At 52.1% G+C, this 17,433-nt stretch overlaps 1 protein-coding gene across 2 annotated transcripts; it reads left to right on the top strand.

Annotated features, from left to right (window-relative positions):
• The first annotated feature begins 448 nt into the window (after positions 1–448).
• On the top strand, positions 449–17,431 carry ARMC7 (armadillo repeat containing 7). 2 transcript variants are annotated; one of them, XM_069542191.1, is made up of 3 exons: positions 449–2,058; positions 2,156–2,299; positions 15,835–17,431. In XM_069542191.1, exons 1-3 carry the CDS (start codon positions 1,968–1,970, stop codon positions 16,194–16,196), a joined length of 597 nt encoding a protein of 198 aa, XP_069398292.1. In that variant the 5' UTR covers positions 449–1,967; the 3' UTR covers positions 16,197–17,431. The 2 variants fall into 2 exon arrangements, with proteins under 2 accessions (XP_069398292.1, XP_069398293.1); XM_069542192.1 differs by lacking the exon at positions 15,835–17,431 and adding an exon at positions 5,029–5,154 and having other exon boundaries at positions 705–2,058; positions 2,156–2,312.
• Positions 17,432–17,433: the final 2 nt, after the last annotated feature.

Here is a 17,433-nt window from a genome sequence, read left to right as displayed (position 1 = left end):
GAAGGTTGGCCTAGATAAGCTAAGGTCTCTTCCAGTCTGAAAAGTCTGATCCTAAAGACCCCCCACTGCCTCCCTGTGCCCCAACCTGTCTGCACTTGGTCACCATCCACAGCTTGTACACTGAAGGGAGAATGCACAGCTGGGCACATTTTATCATGTCCTGCCTCCTCCATCTTAACTGAGTGGAAGAGGAGAGAGCTGGGGCTGGTGGGTGGGTGAATACTTTTTTTTTAGAGGTGAGGGCCTCGGAAGCCTTAATTCAGTTCAGTTCAGGCACTCAGTCGTGTCCAACTCTGCGACTCCATGGACTGCAGCACACCAGGTTTCCCTGGCCATCTCCCACCTCCTGGAGCTTGCCCTAACTCATGTCCATTGAGTAGGTAATGCCATCCAACCATCTCATCCTCTGTCATCCCCTTCTCTTGCGTTCAATCTTTCTCAGCATCAGGGGCTTTTCCAAAGCCTTAGGAGGGGGCAAGTAATGGAGGATGTGATGGCCCATCAGATTCCAGAATCCACACTTGGCTGATCCTGGGATTCCTCTAGAGAGGGTCTAGAGCAGTTCCTGACCAGTGTGAGGTAGAGCCCACTTCTGTCCTGTCCCTAGATCTTTACTGCTCCATCCAGACAGGAGCAGAGAAGCCCCCTGGCCACACTGGGCTGAGATAGACTTCCCCAGGTCGAATCAGCTCTCCTTAAAATGTGAAGGTTCTGGTGAGGGGCCTGGGGCCACTACCCTGCAAGAAGCAGCCAGGGTCCCCAAGCCCCAGGTGTGTGCATAGGGCTGGGGCTGATCACAGCCACCTGAGCCCACCAGGTGGGGGCTGCTCCCAGTGGGGCTGTGGCAAGCTGGAGTGTGGCAGTCACTGTCCTTGCGCAAGGCCCTTGCCCTCCAGAAATTCACAGCCTAAGCCGCTTCCACCCCCACATTTTCAAGCACGCTGGAGTCCAAGAGGGCCACCTTCCTCCCTGGTGCTCTGTCACCTGACCCCTTCCTGAGAAACTGAGAAAGGACTAGATAGGAGGGCTTCAGCATTCTGGGCTCCCCACAACCCAGAAAGCCACCAAAGTGGTATTTCTGGGGTCCGATGGTGCTGCCCCGGGTGCGCCCCACCACCTGGCAGGCTCAGCTCGGGACTGGGGAGCAGAGGATACCAGGCGCGCTGACTTGTTTTCATCTTGGCCTCGCCTCGGGCATACAGGGTCACAGTTCCCCCACCAGGGATCCAAGCGTGTCCCCTCCACTGGGAGCAGTCTTAAGCACCGAACCACCAGGGAAGTCCTCACTGGGCTTTTGGGAAGAGCCGACCAGAAGGTAGTGTCAGAAGAGCCACAGAGGGGACGCAAGGAGCAGGCGCTCGCGTTTCCACGGCGTCCCTGGATGGTGGAGGGGCGGGGACTGCGGCCCATCGCCAAGCGCGGGTGCATCTGAAGGTGCTTCTACCCCGACAGTCCCCCACACAGGCGACCCCCGGCACCTCTGAGCTCCTACGGGCCCTTGGGGCTCGCCTCAACACAACCGCAGGCTTCAGTCACCACTTCCATCAAGAGGCGGATCGCCGCCTGCGAGACAAAACGCTGGAAGCGGGCCCACGCTCAGCGACGGCCCCGCCCATCGCCCCTCGCCTCGTCGCCCCGCCCCTTTGGCCCTTTGGGCGTGGCCAAGTGCCGCTTCCCCCGGAAGTCCGGAACCGAGCCGAACGTCCCGCCCAGCTGGGACGGGCGTTCCTCACGCGGCGCGAGAGTGGGTCCTTGTCTCCTGGTCCCCGACTTAGGTGTTCAGTCCCAACTCCTACGAGGTTCTGAGTCCCCACCGCGTCTCCCACAGCCCAGTCTCAGCTGCAAGCTGCTGGAGAATTCGTTTCCCCTCCCCGGCCCCGCGAAGCCAGGTGGGGTCCTCGCCCCGCGCCCCAGCCTCACCTTCCACACTCTCCCGCCCGCTCCCCGGGGCCCCTCGCCGCCCGCCCATGGCCCAGAAGCCGAAGGTAGACCCCCACGTCGGTCGGCTGGGGTATCTGCAGGCGCTGGTCACGGAATTCCAGGAGACGCAGAGCCAAGGTGAGTGTCTCGGGGTGGGGGGCAGGGGGGGCTGGGCCGGGGTCCAGCCGCGACCACCGCCCCGACCCTGGCGCCACTGCCCGCTTCTCCATCGCAGACGCCAAGGAGCAAGTGTTGGCCAACCTCGCCAACTTCGCCTATGACCCCGGTAACTACCAGTATCTGCGGCAGCTGCAGGTCTTGGATTTATTCCTCGATTCGCTGTCGGAGGAGAATGAGACCCTGGTGGAGTTTGCTATTGGTAAGGATGGGGCGCTCTCCTAGGTGCCTGATGAGGTAACGAGTTAGAAATGAGTTGTTGGGAAAGGGCTCTTCGGCCGTCTCTCAGCAGCGAAGGCAGACTTTCGTAGTGTCTGTAATGCCTCCGCGGCCGACACAGCGTACAGGTTCACTGGCTTGAGTCTGGCCTGGAACCCACCCCCAGGACCATTTCTACCTGTCTACCTTCCCTGTCGGTTAGAGGTAAGATCATAAATGGGAATGGATTGAAGCCCCTTGGAGGGGCGGGGTGGGGGCGGGGGAGTTGAGCGCTCTTTTAAAACCTCTTTATCTTATATGTTTCACCATCAAGAGAAATAGCGTTCACTCGGAAGGGCTTATGGCACCTGTAGTTGTTCTGGTCTCAGACCTATTGATTTATTCATACGTCAGGTGTTTGTTGGGCTGGTACCCTGTGAGCAAAGTATTGTTCTAAATGCTGGTGAGATGGCCAACAAGTTGGGAAAAGATCTTTGCCCTCAGGGAATTTACATTCTAGTAGAGAGAGACACATGGTTTACACACAAAAGAAGCTGAGGCACTGAAGAAAACAGGCTGATGAAGAAGAGCAAGGGAAGGAAGGGACTACTTCTGGTTTGGCCCTGGCGGGAAGGCACAGGCCGGGCCAAGACCCCAGAGCAGGAGGAGCCAGAAGGAAGGCTGATGTGGCACCATTGTGGTGAGTGAAGCCCAGAGTGGTACTAAATGAGAGAGAAGGATTTAGTGCTGCTAAATTAGAGAGCACCTCGCACCAGTTTACAGGGATTCAGATCTAGGCATTGGGTGGGAGTTTGGAGTTTATTCTGAGGGCAAACCAACATTCCTGGAACTTCCCTAGTGGTCCAACAACTAGGACTTTGCTTTTCCACTGTAGGGGCGGTGGGTTCCATCCCTGGTTAGGGAACTGCTGCTGCTGCTAAGTTATTTCAGTCGTGTCTGACTCTGTGCAACCCCATAGACGGCAGCCCACCAGGCTCCGCCGTCTCTGGGATTCTCCAGGCAAGAACACTGGAGTGGGTTGCCAGTTCCTTCTCCAGTGCATGAAAGTGAAAAGGGAAAGTGAAGTCGCTCAGTCGTGTCTGACTCTTAGCAACCCCATGGACTGCAGCCTACCAGGCTCCTCCGTCCATGGGATTTTTCAGGTAAGAGTACTAGAGTGGGTTGCCATTGCCTTCTCTGGTTAGGGAACTGAGATCCTGCAAAAAGCAAACAAAACCAACATTCTTTCTGCAGCATGTGTCTTTAAAAAATAACATTTCTCTGCATAGTGAAAGGAGTCTTATCTTCATAGGGAATGAACTTAATAATTCCATTGTCACCAATTACCCAGTTAGGCAGACTTCTCTAATAGTTCCCAAGCGGACATTTTTTGTTGTTCTGTATAAACCAGGATCCATGCTCTTAATCTGGTTGTTATGTACCTTAGATCTCAATCTCTCGCTCTCTTTTGAAAGAAACTTTGTATTTTATAACAGTAGAAAAATTGCGAAGGTAATACAGAGTTTCTATGTATACACACCGAGTTTCCTTATTATTACCATCTTACATTAGTATGGTACACTTGTTACAATTAATAAGCCAATAGCAATAGTCCTGTCTAACTCTTTGCAACCGCATGGGCTGTAGCCTGCCAGACTCCTCTGTCCATGGGATTTCCCAGACGAGAATATTGGAGTGGGTTGCCATTTCCTTCTCCAGGGGATCTTCCTGACCCAGGGATAGAACCTGCGTCTCCTACACTGGCAGACAGATTCTTTACCACTGAGCCACCTGGGTACCCCTGTTATTAACTGAAGTCCATGCTTTGTTCTGATTTCGTCACTTTTTCCCTCATAACCTTTTACTGTCTCAGGATTCCATCCAAGATCTTATGTTAGATTTAGGCTCCTTTGGGCTTTGCTGGTTTTAGACTTTTTCTTTTTGTGAATGACCTTGGCAGTTTTAAGGAGTACTGGTCAGGTATTTTGTAGGTTTTCCTTCAGTTGGGATTTGCCTGACATTTTTCTCGTTATTAGACTGGGATATGGGTATTGGGGAGGATGACCACAGAGGTAAATGGTAAAAGGCCATGACATATCTCCTCCAACTGAAGCTATTTTGGGAGGTAGAGGGGGGTGCTTCCCACGTGGGATCTTAGTTCCCTGACCAAGGATCGAACCTATGCCCCCTGCAGTGGCAGTGTGGAGTGTTAACTGCTGGACCACTAGGGTCTCGACTCTGCAGAAAACTTTGCTAAAAAGAGCAGTCAGGGGAGGGAGGTGGGAGGGGGGTTCATGTTTGGGAACACGAAAAATAAAAATAAAAAATAAAAAGAGCAGTCAGCCAAGGCGAGTTTTTACAGGATCAGGAAGCACCTTTCCCAAGGCAGGAGACCTCTGAGATCCCAGCCCACTGAGCCGGGGGCTCCCAGGGTGGGTAACCAAGCCCTGGACCCAGAGTCCACGGTCCCCACTTCACTTTGTAGCTGATCCTTGTGGATGAGTCCCCACTTCACTTTGTAGCTGATCCTTGTGGATGAGTCCTATCTCTTCTGAGCTTCGTTTCCTCATCTGAGCCTTGCCTGCCTTGCAGGACTGCCATGGGGAGCAGAGCTGTTGTGTCTGTGTGTCTGTGAAGGCACTTTGTCTACAATCGCTTGTATCTTTATCACCAGTTTTCCTCTTCACGGCCGCTTTTTCTTTCTCTTTTTCTCCTCCTTCCTAAGGTCCCCAGTCCCAGGAGCAACAGCTTTCTTAGCATTGAATCCCTCCATGGGGTCCTCTGCAGATGAAATTTATTTTTTATTTATTGTGCATAAATTGGAAGTCCCAGTGGTGCTTAGAAGCCTACTTTGTTACTCTTTCTGTTTCCTTTCCTGTTAATATCTGTGGCGCTTCATGTGGCGCTACACTGTCAGTGATTATTCTGCGCTGTGCTTTGTAGCTTTGAATCTTTTCTCTCTGGTGGCAGGTCTGAGATTGTGATCTCCATGAGGTCAGAGTGCTTTGCTTATGTTTGTCTTGAATACTCAGACTTTTTGGTCTGGAAAGGGGATGGGGCGAGTGCACGCACGCAGAGTCCTGCCCCTGACTTGGGGTTGGTGCCCTGAGTGAGGCTATTTCTGGAACAACTACTAGGTAAGATTGCCCACGGCCATGGTTTGGCAGAATCAAACCGAGTGTTGGTTTGTTGGTGCGGAAGAGAGTGAGTTTGGTAGGAGCAGGGCTTTGGGGTCAGACAGGCTTGGGTTCCAGTCCTCACTCCGCGACTTAACTCTGGGCATGTGACTTCCCTTCTCCCATCGTCAGTCAGGTGAGCAGGATCAATACCTGCCTCACAGAGTTGTTGACAATTAAATAAGCTAAAGTGCCTCAGACCACCTGACCTGCCTCTTGAGAAATCTGTATGCAGGCCAGGAAGCAACAGTTAGAACTGGACATGGAACAACAGACTGGTTCCAAATAGGAAAAGGAGTCCGTCAAGGCTGTATATTGTCACCCTGCTTATTTAACTTATATGCAGAGTACATCATGAGAAATGCTGGACTGGAAGAAACACAAGCTAGAATCAAGATTGCCGGTAGAAATATCATTAACCTCAGATATGCAGATGATACCACCTTTATGGCAGAAAGTGAAGAAGAACTAAAAAACCTCTTGATGAAACTGAAAGAGGAGAGTGAAAAAGTTGGCTTAAAGCTCAACATTCAGAAAACGAAGATCCTGGCATCCGGTCCCATCACTTCATGGGAAATAGATGGGGAAACAGTGTCAGACTTTATTTTTGGGGGCTCCAAAATCACTGCAGATGGTGATTGCAGCCATGAAATTAAAAGACGCTAACTCCTTTGAAGAAAAGTTATGACCAACCTAGATAGCATATTGAAAAGCAGAGACATTACTTTGCCGACTAAGGTCCGTCTAGTCAAGGCTATGGTTTTTCCAGTAGTCATGTATGGATGTGAGAGTTGGACTGTGAAGAAGGCTGAGCGCCGAAGAATTGATGCTTTTGAACTGTGGTGTTGGAGAAGACTCTTGAGAGTCTCTTGGACTGCAAGGAGTTCCAACCAATCCATTCTGAAGGAGATCAACCCTGGGATTTCTTTGCAAGGACTGATGCTAAAGCTGAAACTCCAGTACTTTGGCCACCTCATGCGAAGAGTTGACTCATTAGAAAAGACTCTGATGCTGGGAGGGATTGGGGGCAGGAGGAGAAGGGGATGATCGAGGATGAGATGGCTGGATGGCATCACTGAGTCGATGGACGTGAATCTGAGTGAACTCCGGGAGTTGGTGATGATGGACAGGGAGGCCTGGCGTGCTGCGATTCATGGGGTCGCAAAGAGTCAGGCACGACTGAGTGACTGATCTGAACTGAACTGAAAGCGCCTGCAGCTGCATGGTCTGCTATCCAGACCCCTTTGAGGGTAAGCAGTTCCCTCATCTCCCAGAGACTGAAGTGGGATAGTGTCTCATGACCTATCTGTTTCAGGGGTTTGTTCCCTCTGGAAAAGCATCACTGAATGATAGGAAAAGGTATGAAAGTTGACCCCTAGCCTCACAATTGGTGTCCGGGCAGTATTAGGAGGACGTACCCCTGGGCAATGGGCACTGGTCAGGCCAGAGCCACCCTTGTTGGGGTCGGGGGATGGGAAGTGGATGGATTATCAGGAACCAGATGCAAAGCCAAAATCTCAGTAAACACTCGAGTGAAGGGTTCTGAGCTTGTGCCCCAGATAAAATCTCTGGCAGGCTGTGGTATCAGTTTGACAGCATTGGCCAGAGGCACCACTGGTTGATTCTCAGTCTTACCAGCTGTGTGTACACACCTGCCCCATTCTAGATGCTGTGTGGAGATGTAAACAAGCCAAGAGATCTCTCTTTTTCCATGAAAACTGAATCCTAGGATTTTGTGATACACAGGATACTGACAGTTTTGTTACCAAAACAGAGTCCAAGTAGGAGGCACCGCCCACAATTGAGCTTAAATCCTTTCTCCTGTGTTCTACTTCCTGCAATACTGGTAGCTGCCACCAGATGGTGGTGGTGTACTGAAAAAGACTGGTGGGTGACTCCTGAGCCGCCTCTTCGGAAAACAGTATCTAGAGTAATTGAAGGGGGACATGCCCCCTGATCCAGCAGTTACTTTCACAGGGTTAGGTCCAGGCACGTGTAGACACATAGGCAAAAATGTCACCAGCAGTATTGTCCCAGCCTGCGAACAGTCAACACTGGGATGAATATCAATATTGTGGATATTCATACTACTTAGCAAGGTAAATGAACAATCTGCACAGCTCCATGCATTTATCTTGCAAACATCATGTTAAGCACATGATGCTAGACACATAATAATATGTACTGCATGATTCCATTTCTATAAAGTCCAAAAAGAGGCAGAACTGAATTATAGTGTTTAGCGGGGAGTGTGTAGTTAAAAAGAAAAATTACTTGGAAGATCCTGAGAACTCCCTGGTGGTCCAGTGGTTACGATTCGGTGCTTTCACTCTCGTGGCCTAGGTTCAAGCCCTGATGGGAGAACTAAGATCCACAAGCCACACAGGAAATAAAAGGTCCTGTTTATTACAAGTCAGGAAGGGGTTCACCTCTGAGAGGGAGAGAATTCAGTCAGAAAAGAATGTGCAGAGACACTGGACTGCTGACTGTGCCTCAGTCCTTGGCCTCAGTGATATGGGCACTTTTGTCCTCACTGTTCACCTCTGCCTGTGTGTGCCGGCCCTTTCTCTGTGTGTGGGTTGCAGGTGTGCCCTGGGCCAGTCTCCGGGGCTGTAAACAGGTGCGTACCTGGTCCACGTCTACTGGGTGCCAGAGAGGGGTCTTAACATTATCTAATCCTCTCTGCCCGTTTTACTGATGAAGAAACTCAGGCTTAGAGAAATGGAGTTGCTTGCTCTGCTCACCTTAGTCTGCAGGGGCGTTCCCGGGATTTTCAGCTAGCTCCGCCCACCACAGAGCCCTCCTCCATCCGCCGAACTCTGGGGTCCCTGGGGAACCTCCTTCTCTCATTGGTCCTTTAGGGTCCTAGGATCACACATCTTTCAGCTTAAACAAACGAGCAAAACTCCCCAGCCCGCCGCTAGTTACAGGAAAGAGCTGAAGTCGAGGCTCTCATCCCATCACTTCCTCGCGCGCCGCCTGGGAAGGCTGACTCCAGGCACCTCTGCCCTCCCCGCTTCCTCTCAGGTCTAGGCACAGGCAGGGTGTGTCTGTTTTATTCATGTATGTGAATATATAATGGATTCACCCGGTACAGAGTTCAAAAGGGCAGGTGGTAAACTGTAACAGTCTGTAGCCTTTTCTGGAGGCAACCACTGTTACCAGTTTCTTGTGTATCCTCCCAGAGATATTTGCAGGATTTATAAACAAATATGTATATGTCTGTATGTATACTGTGTATACATTGTATGTCTTACACATGCCTGTAGTATACTATATCCCTATTCCGCTCCCACCACCCCCCCGCCCCCGGCTCTTTTTAAAATTTATTTGGCTGTGCTGGGTCTTAGTTGTGACATCTGGGATCTACTTCCCTGACCAGGGATCCAGTACAGGCCCCCTGCATTGGGAGCTCTAACTCTTAACCACTGGACTACCAGGGAAGTCCCTTGGGGAAAACAAAACAAAACAGGAAAAAACTTAGCACCGCCTATTGGCACACGTGCAGTGTCACCCCTTAAAGAGCGGCCTGATGTGAGCACTGCACGATGTTCTCAGAGTGGCGGGACTGAGGTCCAGCCGGCTCCTGAGGATGGCCCTCTAGGTTGTTTCCATTTTGCTCTCGCAGGCGGTGCTGCTTATTTGTATATCATTTCTCACTTGCCGGAATGGCCCTGTATAATAAAATTATAAAATTGAAGTCTAGGTCAGGAACGCAAAAGGCCATGATTTTTTTTTTTTAATTTTTTTTTAGATTATACAAAACAGATCACTGTATCACCCTGTGTTTTTAGAGAAGTCTCACTACCATCCTGGTCCGTTCCCCTCTGTTCCCCTCTCATGGAATCAACAGATGTGAGCATGTACATATGTGTATATTTGTCCGCTGCCTGCTTACGCATAATAGTAGCTTTCTCTGTATGCTGTTCACCCCTTGCGTGTCTGTCCTGAAATGTCAGAGAGAACCATTCTCAAGATAACGTGTGTGTGAGAATCAGTCAGTTCAGTTGTTCAGTCGTGCCTGACTCTTTGCGACCCGATGAATCGCAGCACGCCAGGCCTCCCTGTCCATCACCAACTCCCGGAGTTTACTCAAGCTCATGTCCATTGAGTTGGTGATGCCATCCAACCATCTCATCCTCTGTCATCCCCTTCTCCTCCTGCTTTCAGTCTTTCCCGGTATCAGGGTCTTTTCAAATGAGTCACTTCTTCACATCAGGTAGCCAAAGTATTAGAGTTTCAGCTTCAGCATCAGTCCTCCCAGTGAATATTCAGGATTGATTTCCTTTAAGATGGACTGGTTGTGTCTGTGTGTATGCACACTTAGTTGCTCAGTTGTGTCTGACTCTTTGTGTCCCCATGGACTTCCAGGCTCCTTTGTCCCTGGGATTCTCCAGGCAAGAATACTAAGTGGGTTGCCATTCCCTTCTCCAGGGTATCTTCCCAACCCAGGGATTGAACCCAGGTCTCTCCCATTGCAGGCAGATTCTTTACCATCTGTGCCACCAGGGAAGACCAACTCAAGATATTGGGTTGGCCAAAAAGTTCATTTGGGTTTTTCCACAAGATGTTATGGAAAACATGAGACTTCCCTGTGGTCCAGTGGCTAAGACTCTGAGCTCCCAAATGCAGGATACCAGGGTTCAATCCCTGGTTGGGGAACTAGATTCCACACGCTGCAACTAAAGAACTAAAGCTCTCACATGATGCAACCGAAGAATTAAAAGATCCCACATGCCCCAACTAAGACCAGGCAGAGCCAAAAAGAAAAGGATGTTATGGAAAACATAACATGTTACAAACGTTTTGACCAATCCAATACTAAAGTTAAACCCTGAAACAAATAGTCCCCAATGAAGATTTTAACTTGGGATTGACTGTGGCCAGCCCCATGCCCTGGGGTGGGCGGGTGCTCAGACGCAACCTCTCAAGCCAGTGTCTCCAAGGACTCGCCCCGCCCTCCAGGGCGCCAGGTGCAAGCTCAGCACTCGTCAGCACGCCCTCCCTCGATCGCCAGGACAGTCCTTAGGCCCTCCTGTCCCTCCCAACACCAGTGCCCTGCTTGCTGTGTGACTTGAGATCCTCTGCCTGACCTCTCTGAGCCGCCAGCTTTCTCCTCCCAGGTGGCATCTGGGGGTTCTCCTTTGCCTCTCCCGGGCCTTTCTGGGGCTCCCATCTAGACAGGCCCTGCCTTTGCCCCTTGTTCTCTTTCTCTCTGCCTTGCCTGGTTTGTCCAAAACATGTTCATCCACCAGTCAGAACTTGTTCTCCTTTTTTGTGTGGTAACCAGTCTTTAAATTGCAGCAGGATCAGCATACAGTGAGTTGCACACGGAGTGTCAGTTTGATGAATTTTTTTTTTTTTTGGCTTCACCACACAGCATGGGGGATCTTAGTTCCCCAACCAGGGATTGAGACCCGAGACCCCTGCAGTGAAAGTGTGGATTCTTAACCAGTGGACCACAGGGAAGTCCCAGATTGATGATTTTTCAAATTCATTAAAGTGTATGTACATCTATGTAACCAGCACTTAAATCAAGATACAGAATATTACCATCTCTCCGAAAGGATCCCTCATAACCCTCTGCTGGTTAGTGTCTTCCACCCTGAGGTAGCCACTGTTCTAACCTTTAGCCCCATGGATTCCTTTTGCCTGTTGTTGAACTTCATGTAAGTGGACTGGTTCAGGCTTCTTAGAGTTGAGTCTCTGTTTTTTTTTTTTTCACTCAACATAATGTTTCTGAGGTCCATGTAAATGGTTGCAGTATCAGTAGCTCCTGTCTTTGTATGAATAGGCCCCAAGTTGTTCATCCAGCCCTCCACTGGTGGAGCTCTGAGTTATTTCTTTAGAGCCTTTATGAGTAAAGCTGTTATGATAATCTTAAAGATTTTATTTATTTGTGGCTGTGCTGGAACTTCCTTGCTCCCTGGGCTTTTCTCTAGTTGCCGTGCGAGAGCTTCTCATCGCAGTGGCTTCTCAGGTTGTAGAGCTCCAGGGCCTGCAGGCTTCAGCACTTGTGGCTCGAGGGCTCAGCAGTCCCAGCTCCGCACCCCAGAGCACAGCCCCAGTAGCTGTGGTGCATGGGCTTATTTGCCCCCCAGTGTGTGGAATCTTCCCAGATCAGGACTGAACCCATGTCTTCCGCATTGGCAGGAGGATTCTTTACCACTGAGCCACGAGGGAAGCCCGTCACGATCATTTCTATCAAGTTTTCTTGTATACGTCAGGCACTCATTTGTCTCAGGTAGATTTCGTATAGTATATGTATGCACTCTCTTTTTCTCAGACCTGGGTAGAAGTGGAATTGCTGAGTCACAGGGTAGATGTATGGGTTTCGCGGGTAGCTCAGTGGTAAGGAACCTGCCTGCCAGTGCAGGAGACGCAGGAGAGGTGAGTTTGACTCCTGGGTCAGGAAGATCCCCTGGAGGAGGAAATGGCAACCCACTCCAGTATTCTTGCCTGGAGAATTTGATGGACAGAGGAGCCTGGCAGGTTACAGTCCACGGGGTCGCAAAGAGTCGGACACAACTGAGTTTGCGTGTGCATTCGTGTACACACATACCCACACACACGGTAGATGTATGTTCAACTGTATTAGGAGCTACCAGATAGTTTTCCAGCTAATTACGGCGTGTGCGCTCCTCACCACCAGCACACGAGAGTTCCAGTGGCTCTGCCAGCACTTACTATTGTCAGTCTTTTTTTGTTTTCCGTTATGACGGGTGTATAGGGGCCTCTTGCTGTGGTTTTAATTTTCATTTCTCTGATAAGGAATGTTGGGCACATTTTCATATATTGGCCCTTTTGTGCAGTTTGTTGAAGTCTTTTGCTCATTCTTTTTTTTTTATTGTGTTGTTCATCTTTTGCTGATACGAAGTTCTTTAAATATCTTGGATATGAGTTCTCTGTCAGAATCTATGAATATTTTCTTCTTTTGCTTTTTTCCTTTTTTTTCCCCTTCTTTGGTATGAAGAAAAGAAGCGAAGATGGTGAGGAGAGGGCTCTTGGGGAGGGGGACTGATTAGGGTGGTCAAGGAAGGCTCTGAGAAGAGGTAACATCTTGTTGGACCTTTTTTTTTTTTTTGGCTGCACTGCATGGTTTTCAGGGTCTCAGTTCCCCGAGCAGGATTAAACCTGGGCCCAGAGCTGTGAGAGCACAGAGTCCTGAGCACTGGATGGTCAGGGAATTCTCTGGACTTGTTTTTTGTTTTTTTTTTTTGCAATTTTATGACACATTTGGTGTCCTTTTTTCCTCCTTAAACTTATATAGCAAGCGTTTTCCCCCATTACACTTTTTTTTTAAAACGTGATTTTTAGAACTATATAACGTTTCATCATATGAATGTACCCTACTTTCTTTAACCAGTTTGCTATTGTTGGGCCTTCTTTAGGAAGCTTCCAGGCTCATGTTGCTCTTTTTTCTACAGCCCTCCTTAGTTCTTCAGGGCCAGTGCACAGAGGTGGGCTCCGAGGAAAATTCACAGCGGCTGCGGCTTCTCTTCCACTCTTTGGGGGTCTTTTGGCTCCTTCTCGGGCACTCCTACTCAGCCTTTTTAATCCCTGAAGCCCTTCTCTTTCCAGGCTTTCACTGCTCTTTTTCATCTTCCACGGTCGCTGCCAGCAAGGCCGAGGGGCTTAAAGAGTTCCCTACCTGGGGTGGGGACACAGCAGCCGGTAAGCGCTGGCAGCCCCCCGATCCATCCCTGGAGGCTTCCCAGGCCTGTAAACGGGGAGCAGGTGGGGCTGGCTGTTGGGAGGCTGCCTCCTGTGCCCATTCTCCTGCAGATGCCCTCTGATTATCCCGAGTGGCAGAGCCCTACCCAGGCACAGCTGGGCGTGATGATGACTCACCAGCCTGGAGAATGACTTGGGCTTTTCACGGTATCACCCTTGAGGGCAGAGATAAGTCCCATCCTGAGTCTGCAGTGTGGGTAGGAGGCTGCAGTTCCACTCGGAGCTCAGAAGAGATGGTGCCATGTGTGCGAGAAGCTGGGGTCCTGTTGGAGCGTTTCCACTTGTACCTGCGCCCGGCTGAGCCTGGTGTCCCCCCATGATAGGATTAGTTCTCGTGGTTTCTACAGGGACACCCTTTATTCTGGGAGTGGCAGCGGGCTCCCCATCTTCTGAGACTTTGGACAAGTTACTCAATGGCCTCAGCTTCTTTTTTGCAAGTGGGGGTGGTGGTGACTCTTGCTCCGTGGGGTTCAGTCATGTGCCCAGCATGTTTGTGCCCAGCAAGAAAGCACAGTTGCAGGCCCCCAGGATTCAGAGGTAAATGACTACCGTGTGGTGCCTAGTGATCGGGACAGACCGCAAGTAAAGAGGGTGGTGGGAAGGGAGGCCCCAGGCTCTGCTAAGGGCTCCTCCACTGGAGTGACCTGAGAGGTGGGGAGGGACCCTGCATCAGTGCCTCCCCTTCTGGGGCCGCCCTTCAGAGGCCCCCTGTCAGTGAGACCCCAGAACCGCATATGTCCTAGGTGGGCAGGGTCTCGGAGCCATCCCGTCCAGCCTCCCACCCATCTGCAGTGCAGCCATTTCCTGCTGCTCACCGCTTTACAGTCCTTCTAACAAATGTTTGTAAGAGCGCACCCTGTACCAGGCACCCTGGACGTGGTGGGAATAAGACAGCCTGGGTCTTGACCTCTGGGAGTATATCCTTCTAGTGGGGCTCAGCAGTCAGCGAGCAAGAAAAAGCCATGGTGATCCGTCAAAGTTCTAAGCGTGCAAAGAGAATGAAACAAGGAGATGAGGGAAGGGCCTGGACGTGGCAGGGTGTGGCTTATATGGTGCTCCAGGAAAACCTCACTGTCGAGGGAGCAGTGACGTGCTGGTTACCAGCAAGAGCGTGTCAGGACTTACCTGGTGGTCCAGTGGTGAGAGCTTCCACTGCCTGGGGGGCACGATTCAATCTCTGCTTAGACACTTAAGATCCTGCATGCCACATGGCATGGCCAATGAAAGAAAAAAGAACAGAAAAAAAAACAAGAGGGCGGCAACATGTGAAGATCCTAGAAGGGAGTGTGAACTTTATTCCAGGTGCAGTGGGAAGTCCCTAGAGGTTGAGTGGATGGAACCTTTATGAGCTTCCCTTCAGCGGGACCCAGACTGACCCAGGCTCAGGAGCAGGTGCCTGAGCCTGGAGGAGGAGGTCTTCGCCAGCCCTGCCCCCCCACCTCGCTGTGCCTGTCCCCTCTTGCTTGGAAAGACATCCCGGTTGGGTTTGAGGCTGGGTTGGGTTTGAGGCTGCGAGAAGCCAGAGCCTCTGCCAGTTTCTAGAGACGCAGGGGAAGTGGGTGGGCTGTCAGTCACTCCTCATTAGCTGGGCGGCCGTGTTATGCTGGTCTTGTGTTTGGAGTAGGAACCCAAGGGTAGGGGTGCCCTGACGGCAGGAAGCTCACCCAGGAGCCACAGGAAGTCAGCTTCCCACACCCAGGGCTCTGGGCTGGTGGGAGAGTACAAGGTCAGGCCGCACTACGTGAGCGGTGGTGGGCTCTTCGATCCAGAACCACAGGTCTCTTCACTCTGTCCTTTTGTCTTATCCCCCAGAATCCTATCAACAGTGATGGGTTGGGGGCGGGGGTGGGCGGTGGATGATATTTAACCTCTTAATTATGTTATATCCATAAAATGGTAAAAGGGTAGACTGCGTGGCTATTAAATGATTCCATGATTGTAGATTTATTGGCCTGGAGAGGTGTTCACAGGACATGGTTAAATAAAAGCAACTGGCTTACAAAACAAATAAGCAGAAGATCACATTGTTATCAAGTATATGGAGTCATATTTAAATATCGTGGGATGAAAAGCAAATATTAAATGGGTGGTAGGATTGAGATGGTTTATACTTTGCCTTCTTGACAGTTTTATTGTGGTATAACTGACATGTGATAAACTTTACATAAGTAAAGAGGGCAGCTTGATACGGTTTGACGTATGTACACCTGTGAAACGATCACTTTACACATGTGTGCGTGTGTGTATCTGTGTGCATATATGTGCATGTGTGCATGTGCATTGGGTCATGCCACACATCTTGTGGGATCTTAGTTCCCCTGCCAGGGATGGAACCAGGCCCTCTGCAGGGAACTCGTGGAGCCCTAACCCCGGACCACCAGGGAGTTCCCAGGAAAGCACCAAACTGGCCAAACCGAGAGCGGCAAGGTCCAGTGCCCACCTCCAGAAGGCTGGGCCGCGGCAGGCAGGCCTGTCTGGAACCTTGAAGGGGAGGGCTGGAGATCCCGTGGGCTTCGGGTCCCTTGTCCCCGGGCCAGCTTCTCAGGGGCCCGGCCCTTCCCTGGGACTCGGCGGGGAGAGGGCAGAGGAGGCCCAGGGCTGAGGCCTGAGTCGGCTTGCTCTTCCCCAGGCGGCCTCTGCAACCTGTGCGCTGACAGGGCCAACAGGGAACACATCCTGCAGGCGGGGGGCGTCCCCCTCATCGTCAACTGTCTGTCCAGCTCCAGCGAGGAGACCGTGCTGTCCGCCGTGACCGCGCTCATGGGCCTGGGCGCGCCCGGCGCTCGCCGCCACCCCGAGCTGACGGCCCGGCCCGTGGTCCAGTGCATGCTGCGCTTCTCCCTGTCGGCCAGCGCCCGGCTCCGAAACCTGGCCCAGATCTTCCTGGAAGACTTCTGCTCCCCCAGCCAGGTGGCCGAGGCCCGCAGCTGGCAAGCGGATGCCGCCCTAGGGATCCCCCTGCCGAGGACGGAGGCCCCACAGCAGCCCTGACCCGCTGCCCGCCGGGCGAGACTGAAACCCTGGTGGGGCTCAGGGAGAGGCTGCGGCGGCCCGGCGGCGCGCCCTCTCCGCTAACGGCGCGCGCTCGGCCCTTTTCAAAGTGCGTTTTCTCGGCATGGCAGGTATTTGCACTGTGATGAAAGGCCCCAGACGAGTGAGGAAGCCAGGCCTTGAGACGCGTGGATGGGGAAGTTGAAGATGCTGCCGTTTTCACGGGCCGCTGCTCTCAACCTCGTTGAGGGGCCCTCGTGCTGGCCCACCCCCGCCGGGTCTCAACCTCGCGGAGGAAGCAGCGCGGTCCCTGGACTCGGAGGCTTCGCAGAAGGTGTTTCTCCTGAGGAACAGCTGGGCCTGGAGCTTAGGAGAATTGCCTGAGCTTGAGGAAGGAAGCATTCTCCCCTAACAGAGGTGTCTGGAGTCATTTTGAGACGCAGAAATGAGAAGCCTTGTTGTTCAAAGTATATCGCGGCTCCGGGAAGCTGAGGGCGGTGTTGTGCCCCCGTCTGTGGAGGCTGGGTACCTGCCCCACAAGTCTCCAGGCTGGGCGTTGGGCCTGGCGGATGCTGCCCCTGAGAACTCTCTGGCTTAACTGTTGACCCGTACAGACCTGTCAGCCAGACACCACAGTAGGGCACCTCAAAGACCCGAGCGCGCCCCGTGCTGTTGAGTCCAGCCTAGTGACTGTTACCGTGGCCATGAGGGTGATGACACGTCAGAGGACAGGCACGGACTCTTGGAGCAGTGTCCTCTCCCCTCCCCACCCCACGGTCCCTGCTTGGAAGCCCTGGCCCACCTTCTCTGCCATCAGGTTTAGTGAGGCGGGGTGCTGTGCCTGGAAGCACGTCTGGGCCTCAGGCGGGCCTCGGGGATGCAAGTAAGAGGGCTGCTGAAGGGAGAGGGGATCAGATGCTGACATACAGCGCAGGGCCCAGAGTCCAGGGTACACCACTCAGCATGGGGGAAGGGGTGTGGGCCCCTGTGGAAAGCTGGGGTGCAGGAACAGGGGAAGGTCCTGGCCCCGCTTAAGCTTGACCTCTTAAATGACCAAGGAGAGGTGGCTCGGAGAGGAACGGTGTCCAGGTGGACCTGGAGGTGGGCGGATTATGGGACTAATCGACTAAGGAGCCCAGAGGGAGGGAGGGGAAGGCCTCCTCGTCGGCCTGTATTCTCACTGCCCTCCGGAGGGTCCTGGCCCTTCCCTTTCCCAAATAAAAGGCCTTAAGAGAGC

The sequence above is a fragment of the Ovis canadensis genome, chromosome 11 (assembly GCF_042477335.2).
Source record: "Ovis canadensis isolate MfBH-ARS-UI-01 breed Bighorn chromosome 11, ARS-UI_OviCan_v2, whole genome shotgun sequence".
NCBI classification, from domain to species: domain Eukaryota; kingdom Metazoa; phylum Chordata; class Mammalia; order Artiodactyla; family Bovidae; genus Ovis; species Ovis canadensis.
This window is presented reverse-complemented; position numbering and strand designations above follow the sequence as displayed.

Bases quoted from the DNA above. Each gene is read 5' to 3' on its own strand.
- ARMC7 (XM_069542191.1), top strand. From the start codon at position 1,968: ATGGCCCAGAAGCCGAAGGTAGACCCCCACGTCGGTCGGCTGGGGTAT. The intron at 2,059-2,155 runs GTGAGTGTCTCG...TCTCCATCGCAG, and splicing joins CCAGGAGACGCAGAGCCAAG to ACGCCAAGGAGCAAGTGTTG. The intron at 2,300-15,834 runs GTAAGGATGGGG...GCTCTTCCCCAG, and splicing joins CCTGGTGGAGTTTGCTATTG to GCGGCCTCTGCAACCTGTGC.